This window comes from Ptychodera flava, chromosome 13, assembly GCF_041260155.1.
Source record: "Ptychodera flava strain L36383 chromosome 13, AS_Pfla_20210202, whole genome shotgun sequence".
NCBI classification, from domain to species: Eukaryota; Metazoa; Hemichordata; class Enteropneusta; family Ptychoderidae; genus Ptychodera; species Ptychodera flava.
The window spans coordinates 12,691,568-12,703,980 of NC_091940.1; the positions used below are offsets into that span (position 1 = coordinate 12,691,568).

Sequence of the window (12,413 nt, forward strand, 5' to 3'; positions counted from 1 at the left end):
TAGAATAAACAGGGTCAGAAATGACCAGATTTGTCCTAAGGTTTTGATTGGCTGACACAAACTGAGAAAATCACCAAACATGCCAGCAATAGAGCAGATTATCTATTTCAGAGATTCCTCAGAGAGTGTTGCCCCAGAATTTGATGTATCCTTTAGAGATTGAACTATGTGCACAAACTTTACTATTTTCCAATAAGGTAGGTCAAAAGTCTACACTTTTGGTTTAATTATATAAAACAGCACATTTTCGACCGAGTACCTTATTTGAGTAAAAGTTTTGCTCGATTCAAAAGTGCATCCTGATCAAGTGATGCGACCGAACTTTTAATGGCAAGCTAGTACCTCCACATATGGCCAAGAGGGTTTTTACTGTATAAGTTGAATATTGAGTGTTCTTACAGTGTGATAATAAACCGTACGCCTTGTTGGTAGTATCAACTGAAATGCGGGACTAATTCTTTTCGAAGTTTTTGGAAGTTAACCAACATCACAACAAGGGCAAAGTCTGTACTACGAAGTAGGGAGTGTTCATTCAATAGTTGTGGAAGACTATGGAAATTCTGTACGATTTGTCCACAATGGTTGCCTGGCCATATCAATGCTTATGACAGTCTTGCCATCACAACACTCAGATAATTAGGATAGTGAGTACCACGCCACTTATTACATGTATGGATCAGGAAATCATATTTTTGGTTTTCCCAATTTTTCTGGTAGCCTCGCACCCAACAAAATGTACTGTCATCATTTGTAATGTTAATCTTTATACACGGACAACAGTAGTTATTCATGAGAAAATGGATCATTTATTCAATTCAATTCAATTCAAAATTAATTTTGGTCCCTTTCCATTCCAGCTAAGCCGGACAGTCAATCATTGATGTTTAATAATTCATCATACATTGGTAAACATTTCATTCAATTTAGTTTAACAGCACACACGCATAACTTACATTCTATGATTACGTTATAAAAATAGACAAGATGTCATATTTTTGAAAGCAATATGCACAATAATAAATATACTGATAGAATGCCTTTCAAACATTCAATTGAGAGCTAGCTGCGTCAGTAGTCCAAATTTACACTAGCAGTTAATTAACTTATGTGGCTCCTCAAATATATTCCAGTGAAAATGCTAACCTTTATCATTAAAAACCATCCGATGGTCGCTTTAATTTTCATTATAAATACATATCTACAAATATAGAACTTTTTAAGTTCATATCAAGCCAACTTCCTGCTATAGTTGGAGATTATTAACATTCTCGATTGCATCAGTATTAGTGAAAGTTTTTGTAAGTCATTTAAACTAGAGATAAAACTGTATCCCAAGTTTTTACACTCAAACCATAAATGAAAATTCCTGTCGTCCCGTGCATGCCTCTTCAGCCTCTTGACTGAAACTCAAAACTTGACAAAAGTTAATTCCACAAAAGGGAGTCTTCTATAACGTGAGTATAACCGTTTCGCCCAAATGGTTTGGTCCAATCCAATCGTTTTATATGGCAAGATCGGACCTCCATACACCGACTTTGGTGGGAAAGGCTTAAGCATCAGCTTTGTCGGCCAGCGATTTATTGGATTCCAGTATGCAGTCTTTGGGTTCTGTTTTATCGGCAGCGACTCCAACGTAGGTAGGAAACCTCGGCGTTCCGCTGTTGCTGTATTCCTGGAATTTGTAGACGATGATGGTACCTTTCTTAGGTGGTTTTCTTCTCTCAGCATCCTTCAATCTGTCAAATACCAATTATAGATGTATCGTCACATTTTTGGATAAAAGGCATTTGAAAGGCAGAAAATGTTCTATCTCAACATAGAAACACTCAATTTATTTCATAACATAGCAACTCTAAGCCCTCAAATCGAAATTCTTTCGTCTTTTACTGATTAACAAATTTTCGAAATTTACAACTTACCCTGAGCCGACTGAAAACAGCTTGCCATTGGCCATTTGGCACCTGAGAGCGCCAACTCGTCCTTGGTTACGACCCTTGCCTTCTTCATAGCCGACAACTCTTGCCTGAAAACGAATAAATTAATGAGCTGTTAGGCCTTTCAAAAACACGTAGAGATTGCAATACGCAATACGTTTGGTCGCTCGTAGCCTCGGACAAAGTATCAAACAGGTCATAAATAAATATGATATGAATTCAATATGGATATGATATAATTTATTTACAGACTTCATCTCAAGTACTGTTTTCTTGTGATTGTTTTTGTTTTTTTGTTTGTTTTTATCAATTTATAATTCCTACCTCAGCATCGTGGAAAGTCTTGATCTTCAACAGCGTTTTCGATCTGCAGTTCTCGTACTTGGATTTCGGTTCTCTGATCATGACGCCCTCACCGCCGACACCGTTTATTCTCTTCAGCTCCGCTGTCAGGTGGTCGGCACCCTTGCACTTCGTCTGATCGACGATCTTCACTGTCGGCACCCTGTTCCGTGAAAGATTGGAGGGGAGGTGAGAAATGGTCAATATATGGTGCACGTTCTCGAACTTTGACATTAGTTTTCAAATGAATCACCTTGGAAGAAACTTCGATCATGCAATGGACAGTATCCCTTCCCCGGCATTGCTTGAATAATATTTTATACAATATTTCATTGTCATAAAACCTTAGGACGAGCTAGTGAAAAAAATAAATAAAAATTTCGAACTTACTTGTGAGCAGTGAAGTAATCCTCAAGGGCCTGCATTCTCTGTTCGAATCCTTGTTTTACATTCGGAGCATCAAAGACGTGAAAAGTAATCTTCTTCCATCGCTCGTCAGTTTCGGACGACTTGACTATGCTGACAGTGGACTGAAACATTCCTCTCCCGCCAAATAACTCACCGTCCAGCTCCATGTCGGTAGGGAAGTCCTAAAAATATAAGGACAGCAGATGTTTACAATCCATTGCGGTAACCCTGTGCTTACAGTGTTTTTTACAATTTTTTTCTCCCCTGCCCGCAAAATTCGTGTATTTTTCTTTTGCAAGCAAATTTCAGTCATTCAAGCAACCAACACATTGTCCTTTGGCTACATGTAGGTGAATCGAGGAACAGTCTGAGTATGTGATTAACCACTACTATATAGGAGTATACCGTAAGGTGTTGCTTCCGTGCCTACGTTACACATGCCTTTGTAGTTACGACGCCTTTCAATATATTCCATCTGTCAAGTATTGTGAGAATGTGCATTTTACGCGAGACGAGACTACATTCAGAAAATTATCAATACACACCTTTGTAAACCATGCAGGCGCGTAGAATGTGTTTCCCAATCTAGACCTGAATTTGTAACCATCCCACCAAGCTCTGACACCGTCCAGTTTTTCGCTCATCCACCAACCTGTGGGGTCAACACTGTAAAAGTGAGTAAATATTATTAGCGTTAGTAATATACCGCAAATTAATTTGTCACACTCTCATCATGCTATAACATAAGGGGCCTTGGATACTCGCACAGCAAGAGAAACTCAAAGTTTTGAAGTGTGAAAATCCGATGCCGACATATATGATTTCGACTTCCCCACACACGGGCTGAATTACAATGTACGCTGTGGGAAGTTTATACTTTATATGACAGGTTTTTGAAAAAAACAACCGTCTCAAAACGGAAGTTGAACGGTTATCGAGTATCATGATACACAGTTTCTATACAATAAGCCGCTGCATGTAGCTAGTATTTTGTGAAAATTTCCGCACTGAGTATTGATATTGAGCTAAAACCACCTTGCCGATAAATTCAGTAGCTTTGTCGTGCTTTTGTGTTTTGTCATCCAATGTCTGCACCATATCATATACCACTCAGTCTTTGGTTTTACGTATACCACAAAAATTGAAACAATTGGGTGGGGGAGATACCAACAAAATTGTGTCGTCTGCTAGTTGAGAGGCAGGAATATCTGACGCATGCGCAACTTGGAAATGCGGAAAAGATCACCGGTACCTTTCTGTCCATTTATGTGCCAATAGCAATTGTATCATCGCTTTACTCTTTTTCTTTGGCTGGGGTTCATCCCTAGAAACTGACAGTCTTCTTGATCGTCTGGCAGCATATTCCCCAAGTCTGACATTTTCAAACTCTTCCCCAAGATGAGCCTTCAGATGCTTGCATGTCCTCTTATCCACTGGATTCGATTGGGTTTTCCATCCTATACACCTGTTAAATTTCCGAAAGTCAATGTAAATACTGCCGCCATCATATGATTCATGTTCAAAAAGAATAAGTTTCGATATAATGAAGAGCATTGCCGGAGTTCATTCGGTTGACATTCCGTTTCTGAACTAATTTCTCAATTCATATACATATAGGCTTATTGGAAATAATGTAACACACCATTACCAATATATAAGGAGAAATAATAACAAATGTATATGTGTAGCCAGCTTACGTGCAATAGTATGAATCCCCAGTTCGCTTTATTCTATATTTTTCAATATCGACCGATTCGCCATCGTCCATTTTGTTCTTGGGTTTGACGTCATCTGAGAACAGTGAATACAGAACGTGTAATAATTTAGGAAAACATATAAATTGGAAATATCAAAGTACCTTTAGACAGTGTATTAATTTGAGGAAATCAATTATATCGCTATGAATATTTACCTGGATGTAGGTATGCCTTCAAATGAGTTGAATTCTTTCTGTAGCACTTGTCCCAATAGTTGCACTTCGGTTTCTTTGTTGTCGTTGTTGCAGAAGGCGACACGTCCGCCGTTGCCGTTGAAGTCGTTGCTGCAGAACCGTCACCCGCACCTATCGCTTCGTCTCCTTTAGTTGTACTCGTCGATGCCGGCGCCGTCGTTTCATCGGCGATGTCATCGTCCTCAGGCTCACTGTCACTGAGGTCCCAACTCGGTGCCTTGGCCTTTTTCATGGCCGTTTCGTCACCACTGCTTTCTTCTGACTTTCGTTTATTCGTTGTCTTGGCAACAGGTGCGGCGGTCTTACTGTCGTCGCTTGCTTTCGTATCTGACGGCCAATTAAAAGATGAAAAACGTGATCAACAATAAGCTCGGCACGGAAGTGACATGGCCTGACATCGTAAGGTCAAATTAATCGCGTTTTCAGGCATTCGGCAGCTTCAAATAAGGAACTCACAGAAATGGCAATCAGCACTTAATATGTTTTGATATGTTGTAATGATAAATCGTAGCCTATTGTTTTAAAACTAATTAATGCAATTAGCTCTCCCGCCGAAAGATTATTACGCGAATGACATAATGATAAGCCACTGAGAGTAATTTGGTTGAATTATTCTTACGTGTCATATTCAAGGGGCGTTGGCGTGTGTTGTGTATATCGTATGTATGTCATAGGTTCAAAGGACGACGATCACACTGTAAAATCTTCTGCGTCAGCGAAAATATATTTTAAGCTACACTATTATACTGCCGTATCAGAAGTCGATTCCAAAGAAGTATTTTTCGATGAATATATTTAAAAACTCTGAAATTATCAATTTCCAAAGAGAAGTCAAGCAGACGCTAAAACATGCAACGCACCGGTTTTGTCGTCTGTGCCGTCAGTGGTCGCAGTTTTAGTGGTCTTTTCATCTGGGTGTAGATACGTTTTTAAGTGTGTCGGGTCTTTCCTGTAACATTTGTCCCAGTACTGACATTTGGTTTTGCTGACGGTGGCCATTTCTTTTTTCTTTCCGAATTTCGTTCTATGTTCGCCGCTTGCCAGTGAATAATGATCTTACCAAGTCAAACGTCTTTGCTTTTATGTATTTCGTTTGACGTAGGTTGCTTGGTTTCCGATACATGATGGAACATGTAGCGCTTGATATTTAATATAGCTAAGCATTCAACAGAAAAAGTGGGCGGGATTTCGTTAGGGTTATATTTAAATACATGATGTCATATCACGGGGTCTGCGGTGTTTTCGCAAATTTAGAACGATTTTATCTTCTTTATGAATCAAAAATCGAGTTTCACGATAAAAGTCCACGCTCGCAACCTTAAAAATAGATAAATATGCAATTTTTGACCACCGTATTTATTATTGTCGCAAGAGTGTCAATAATTTCAGAGCTATCTGATGTCCCCCGGTTTGGAGCGAACGAACGTGTCTGTGCATGTTCTCTCTTGAGGGCGCTGTCATATTTGGCACTACAAAACAGTGACCTTTCACATCTATGATAATAATAGACTTGTACGTCATCTTTAATCGTGTATAACAATAGCCAAATCAGGTCGGCGCTCAGCAGTGAAGGCGAACAAGTGACAAACAGGTATACTCGCGTTCTGCCAGTGGAAATGGCAGTTCAGTCGCCGAAAGTCGGTGCACTGTATTGTAATTATGATGCATAAAGATTCATGAGACAAATCCAACTTTTGATTTTCGACAGAGGCAACTTAATGCGCGACCTCATAATGGGCTTCTAGGCCTGGTTTTCGAAGCTATTTCTTGAACTGAAAAGGGAAAATGGTTTCCCCTCCCGCTGAACCTAATCATAGTCACCTGTGGTCGGAATAGATCGACCACAGGTGACTGTGACCTACTCAGTACAAAAAAGTCAGTCCTCATGCGGAAACCACCTTTGAACACTTTTTAAAATTGTACAACAACCTTGGACAAAGGGCTCTTTAATATCCTCTCACAGTGCAGAAAATGGTCTTTTTAACTTTACTCTACACTGAACACTCCACGCGCTTGTGATCTTGAAGAAGAAATGGAGCAAAAGGGAAGTTAACGGTCTGAAGACGCACCATGACAACTTTTCCCCACACAGACTTAGACGGGGTGGCTGTGACCAATCTGGCTTGAAATTGGTCATAGCCACCCCGTCTATTAAAATTCATGAGTTTACTTTTCTTGTTTACGTACATACTTATATCAGATGGAAATCTGAGGATTTGCGATTACATCAGGTTGACAACCCCCCACACAAGAGCAATGAATGTAAAAAGTGTGAAAGAGGCTCCCACCTAAAATGTTTTTGTGTCGAGTTTGTGTTTGATTCGTTTCAAAAATGTGTTCCTACATTCTTATCCGATTGTTTGTGTTACCAAAAATGTTTGTTTCGCCTCGGATATTTGTAGGGAAGTTTGGATCAGTGTGTACGGTAATGTTTTGTTTGTGTGGGGAAAGCTTATGGCGAGACGCAGCCCGACCTATTGTGCTACAGAGTTGATAGAGTGGCCCTTTGACGCTTGCGTTTCGAAACCCGAGTGTGGTTTCTCATCAGTCGCAGTGTAGATTCTTTCCTTAGTTTGTGTTTGTGAAAAATTATTTTAATGCATTTTAGTGGTCTTGCTCTTCGAGTAGGGAGGCAAGTATAGTAATGTTTGGGTCTCGTTGTGAGTCCGTTTGGTGGTTCAGTTTGTTTGTTCTATGTTTCTTTACTTCAGTAAATTTTGTTTTGAATAGTGTGTCTTTTAGAATTTTGCCGAGGTTTGTGAATTTTTAGGCAATAAGTACCACTGCGGGGTACGGATTTTATGTTTTCTGGATCAAGATACTTACAAGTATCATGATCGATGTGTTTGTTCTCGTACATTTTGTTTAATACTTCGTGTACTTTGTTTACTGTTTGTGTTGACAAAGACAAAACCCGACCCTTGTCGAAGGGTTTTTATGGTAATTTGTCTACTGTTTGCAAGCTGGTTTATCGCGATTCTTTGGGCACGCGACATGTTTGTTTCCTTGTTTGAAAGGGTATCTCTAGAAGTGCGAGTTTAGCAGCTTCAGATAGCTTTCAGGTTTTTGTATTTTTTGCTGTTCGTGGAGTCCAATTTGACTTTTCTTTGAATTTGTGTTCTTGCGATTGTTCGTGTCTCATGATGTCTCCGGTGTTTGGTTTAACTGCTAATGAAACTTTTTCCAAGTCAACTATCCAAGCATTTTAAGAGGGGTGATTAAAAAGGCCAGAACAGCCAATTTTGACCAACCGGGTTCAAGAACCCGGGAAAGGTGTTTAAAGTGTGCGATAGATGTGTTTACGACACAAACATTACGAACAGTAGGATTAAGATAGGTATGAATAATCCAAACTGCCCAGTTTCTGTGTGGGGAAAAGTTGGAATGACAGCATAATGAGGGTATGAGGGTATGAAATTTTATGCGTAACGTTCAGGGGGATTCGAAAATTCAGAGGGCGTTCGCTTTGCGAACACCGCCTGGGTTGTACCGGAATCCAATGAGAGAGAGAGAGAGAGAGAGAGAGAGAGAGAGAGAGAGAGAGAGAGAGAGAGAGAGAGAGAGAGAGAGAGAGAGAGTCCGTGTGATATTTCCTCAGTGGGAAATCACCGACGAAATACATTGATTCTTTGAAATACATACACATTGTTTGAACTTTTGTTTGTAGATACCAAGCATTTCAAGATATTTACTATTTCATAAAACGTTATAGAAAATTATTAAACTGAAGTTTTTCAAAAGGGACAAAATCCCGTTTCTTTTTCCTGAAGTAGTTAGCTTTTAGGGTTTAAGAAAGTTAGCAGTAATGCTGACTTTGTTTGTAAACAACTTGCAGAATACAAGTACACATCCATGCATTCGCAGAGCTCTACTGATATATTTCCCCTAATTTGTATATTTCCACCATGAAAGCTTAACAATAATTACATGTAAATGCCTGACTACAGAAGACAAGTCTATTGTCTATAAGGGTACAATTGCAAGCCAACAAATTTGTCTTCCAGCCTTTCTTTCCTTCAAGCATTTTTTCTGCTCACTGGGCATACAATTATTCTCTATAAATGGCCAGCAACTTTTTTTTCTCGAAAATGCTCCAGCCCCACCCCGAATATATGATTCTTTCTCGTAAGAAGAGCACACATAGAGAAAATGATCTTGTGACAACAAGGTGATCATCTTGGATGCTTATTCTTTTTGTATTGTTTTGCCCTCGTGGACCTCATTAATGACACTGGCTCAGACAAGGTTGTCCTGGCCTAAGCTAGGCCACGCTCAAAAATTGGTGGGGGGAGGGAGCTGGAGGAATTCAGGGGGATTCGAAAATTCTGGGGTAGTCGAGGAGGGACTTGAAAGTTTTGCTCTGCCTATAGGAGGGCGGTTGAAATTTTTTTGGTTCCCAACATTTTGATGCTAATGTTTTGACTCTAAGGTTCTAATGTTAGTAATAATTAAACAAAATCTAGAAATCTTTTGTTGCATTTTATGACTTAAATCTCGAAAAAATCTAAAATGTGTGAATGCCGATAAAGTTTCGTAAAAACAACAAGTTAGCCTTGTAACGGGGCGGTAGCAGCAACTGTTGATATTTTTTTTTCAATATTTCTATGCAATGTATCAAATACAGTTTATTGGTGTCTCTCTACAGCATGCTGAAAAACACAATATCAGTTTGTCAACAAAGCCCATTTGTCTAAATATTGGTGGTAGTTGAATTAGAGTTCAGACTAAAAGTTATTTGTCAATGATACAAATGCGGGGTATATATCCACATGCTGGACAGTTCAACACGCTGTAGGAAGTATAACAAGAACACAGTTGTATAAAATGAACAAAAATATTGTCAAAATGCAAAGTTAATACAGCTACTACCCTGCTACTGCCTACGGGCAGTGTCACTGTCACTGTATACCGGCAGTGACAGTGATCTCTGACTCTGATGTAGTTTAGAAGAGTTTGAGTCATAGGACACTCGATTTACAGTGAAACATACATGTTATGTACACAAGATCAGGTCAGAGAGCAACACATAGAGAACTAGGAGACTTAACAGTAACAATGGATTTTTGAATTCTTGCATATGAAAAATATATGAAAAGAAACTAAAAGTGGTTCCTTTTTTAACATCTCTATCTTTCGCAATGTTGACCAACCCATAAAATCCCTAATAAGTCAACCGATTATCATCATTAGCTGTGTTGACTAATTAATTACAAGATGTATATATGAGAGATAAACGTCCTTGTAATGGGGTGTACAATTAAAAAAGAGTCAAGAGACTAGGTTTAGTTATATAATCATTTATTTCATTTACTCCGATCAGTCAGAGCATGGAGAAAAGGAGAGGAACTGATAGAGAAAACAGTCAGAAAAATTCAATACGTCTGGGCCGCCCGCGCCTGTGTTTCAAGCATCGCTCAGCGGTAATGTACGCTGTGCTAGGACAGTTTTCGTTCATTCAGCACTTTTGCAAGCCCATCTAGACCCTGCCCCGAGCTTATGATGTAATTCGTGCAGACCTTTAATGCAATCAATCTAAAACAGGTAAAATGTATTAGTTGTAAAAAATGAATTAAATGTAAAAAATATATTTCGTGCAAGACCGGCCCAAACTTCCGATGATGTTCCATTGGCCCTCCCAACGAAGGCTCGATAGTTCGGTGTATTTTAATGGCATAATTCATTCTGTGTAAAAAAACAGGGTAGGTCGGGTTATCGGAACAGCACAATTTTTTCTAGGCCTTCTGCATGCCAGTCTAACGAGTTTACATGTACGTATGCATAGGGTGCTCTTCGATTCGGCTTTTTTCAGGGGCAGTGAACAAAGCTGGTCATGCAAAAAGGTGTTAGTTAACAGGTTTTTTGTCAAGCGGGCGGATTCGTTTTCCATTCAATGTCGACATATGGTGCTTGGTTCGGGGACTATGGAGGAAAAACTTCCAGATTAGTTCGTATCAGGGGATAGAGAGCGCGCTTGTCTGTGAAGACCTCAAAGTGGTCCCGACTTCAAAGTGGTCCCCATCCTAAATGTCCGGTAAGATAGGGGGTTAAACTCAAGTCTGACGACACCTACCGCATAATGGACGCTTTTGTTGTCACACGGACGTTTCCGATGTAATATCAGCTGCTATTTTAGTATTTAATACCTAGAGTTGGGAAAATGTACAAAATAAGGGCTGAGCACAGAATTAACAATGGGGAGGGCTAGTGTCTACATCAATCATGACTTATCTATAAAATGACTCATTTGAAGTCATATCGATATTTGGAAGTCATTCTAATCGCTGCTCGTAAGTACATAAACGGATATGAAATACAATTTGCAGCATTGCTGTGGCGTATCAATCGCACTTGCGGGTCAAAAATTCATCGCCACAAGCCAGCCCATAGACATTTTTGGTAGTTTACTTCGACCGGTACTATAACACTGGTCAGTTCACGACCCATTGTCTACTTCTGCTAGCTACCTCAATAATATAAACATGTATTTTCAACCGTTTTCCGACGTCCACGAATTCTGCAACGTTTGCCCTCTCGCGTAATTGAATACTTTGGGTCTGTCAAAAGTTCAGAACCGAGCAGAAACAGTCGACGGCTCTTAAAAAAAGCTGAAATTATAGATGTTGCCACATTCAACATAATTAACGGAAGTAGGAGATGAGTCATACATAGTCAGAGATAAAGTAGGTACATGTTCATTTATTCAAAGACTAAGCTATTTCATTATTTTGCGAGGTAAATAAAAAAAACGATTGGTGTCGTAGTAAACTACAGAAAAGGTCTATGGACCAATTAACAGCGGTTCTGAAGCGATATCCCTTGACACGAATGCAATCTATAGGCCTCAGCATTATGCTACGAATGCACAGATGTAAAATACACCAGAATAGGGCTCGAGGCCAATATTTTAGGGGGATATTTTTCTTAATTTTTTTTTACAAAGATATCCAATACCTACCATAGAAAGTGACGCGATTGAAGTAATACATTACCTAAAAGAAGTTGAATACAGCAGGCGGAGCGTAAAATTATCCGAATTTTCATGGGACACCTTTGAAGTCAAGAGGACGCTTTTGAAGTCAAACTGATTTCTTTATTCTTTACTAAAAGTTTGAAAAAACAGGAAGTGTACTGTTGTCTTATTAATACCTGATACTTAACAGGTCGCATATTCAATTGCAAAATCAAAACATTCTTTCTTTACCATAAACGATTGAATACAGGACAGAGAGCGTAAAATCATCACAAGTCTTTGGAGACCACCTTGAGGTCAAAAAGACACTTTTGGAGTCAAACTGATTTTCTTTATTCAATACCAAAAGTTGGACAAAATCAAAGAAGTGTACTATAGTTTTATTAATACCTGATACTTCACAGGTCGCATGTTACATTTTTCAAGTCAACACATTCTGTCTTTAACTTAAACGATGTGGAATACAGCAGAGAGACCGTAAAATCATCCCAAGTTTTCGGGGACCACTTTGAAGTCAAAAGGACACTTTTGGAGTCAAACTGATTTTCTTTAAGCAATACTAAAAGTTGACAAAAATCCAAGGAAGTGTACTATAGTCCTATTAATAACTGATACTTTATAGGTCACATGTTACAATTTTCAAGTTAGAACATTGCTTCAATTACGCAAAAGAAGTTGAATAAAGCAGACAGAGTGTACAATCATTCGATTTTCCAGGGACCACTTTGAAGTCAAAAGGACACTTTGGAGTCAAATTGATTTTCTTTATTCAATACTAAAAGTTGACAAAAATCCGAGGAAGTGTACT

General features: G+C 39.0%; 1 protein-coding gene across 1 annotated transcript; it reads right to left on the reverse strand.

Moving 5' to 3' along the window:
• Window positions 1-819: 819 nt before the first annotated feature.
• On the reverse strand, window positions 820-5,784 carry LOC139147469 (uncharacterized). The gene is made up of 9 exons (XM_070718577.1): window positions 5,496-5,784; window positions 4,597-4,962; window positions 4,382-4,475; window positions 3,937-4,149; window positions 3,230-3,350; window positions 2,667-2,866; window positions 2,259-2,439; window positions 1,920-2,023; window positions 820-1,736 (listed from the first exon to the last, which is right to left on the reverse strand). The coding sequence occupies exons 1-9, from the start codon at window positions 5,632-5,634 to the stop codon at window positions 1,550-1,552; spliced, it is 1,605 nt and encodes a 534-aa protein (XP_070574678.1). The 5' UTR covers window positions 5,635-5,784; the 3' UTR covers window positions 820-1,549.
• Between the last annotated feature and the right edge of the window lie 6,629 nt (window positions 5,785-12,413).

What these genes read in the sequence shown, in the direction of transcription:
- LOC139147469 (XM_070718577.1), bottom strand. Translation starts at nt 5,634, where the DNA reads ATGGCCACCGTCAGCAAAACCAAATGTCAGTACTGGGACAAATGTTAC. An exon ending in AGACTTTCCACGATGCTGAG is followed by an intron (nt 2,024 to 2,258) that starts GTAGGAATTATA and finishes ATTCGTTTTCAG; the next exon opens with GCAAGAGTTGTCGGCTATGA. An exon ending in CTGTTTTCAGTCGGCTCAGG is followed by an intron (nt 1,737 to 1,919) that starts GTAAGTTGTAAA and finishes GGTATTTGACAG; the next exon opens with ATTGAAGGATGCTGAGAGAA.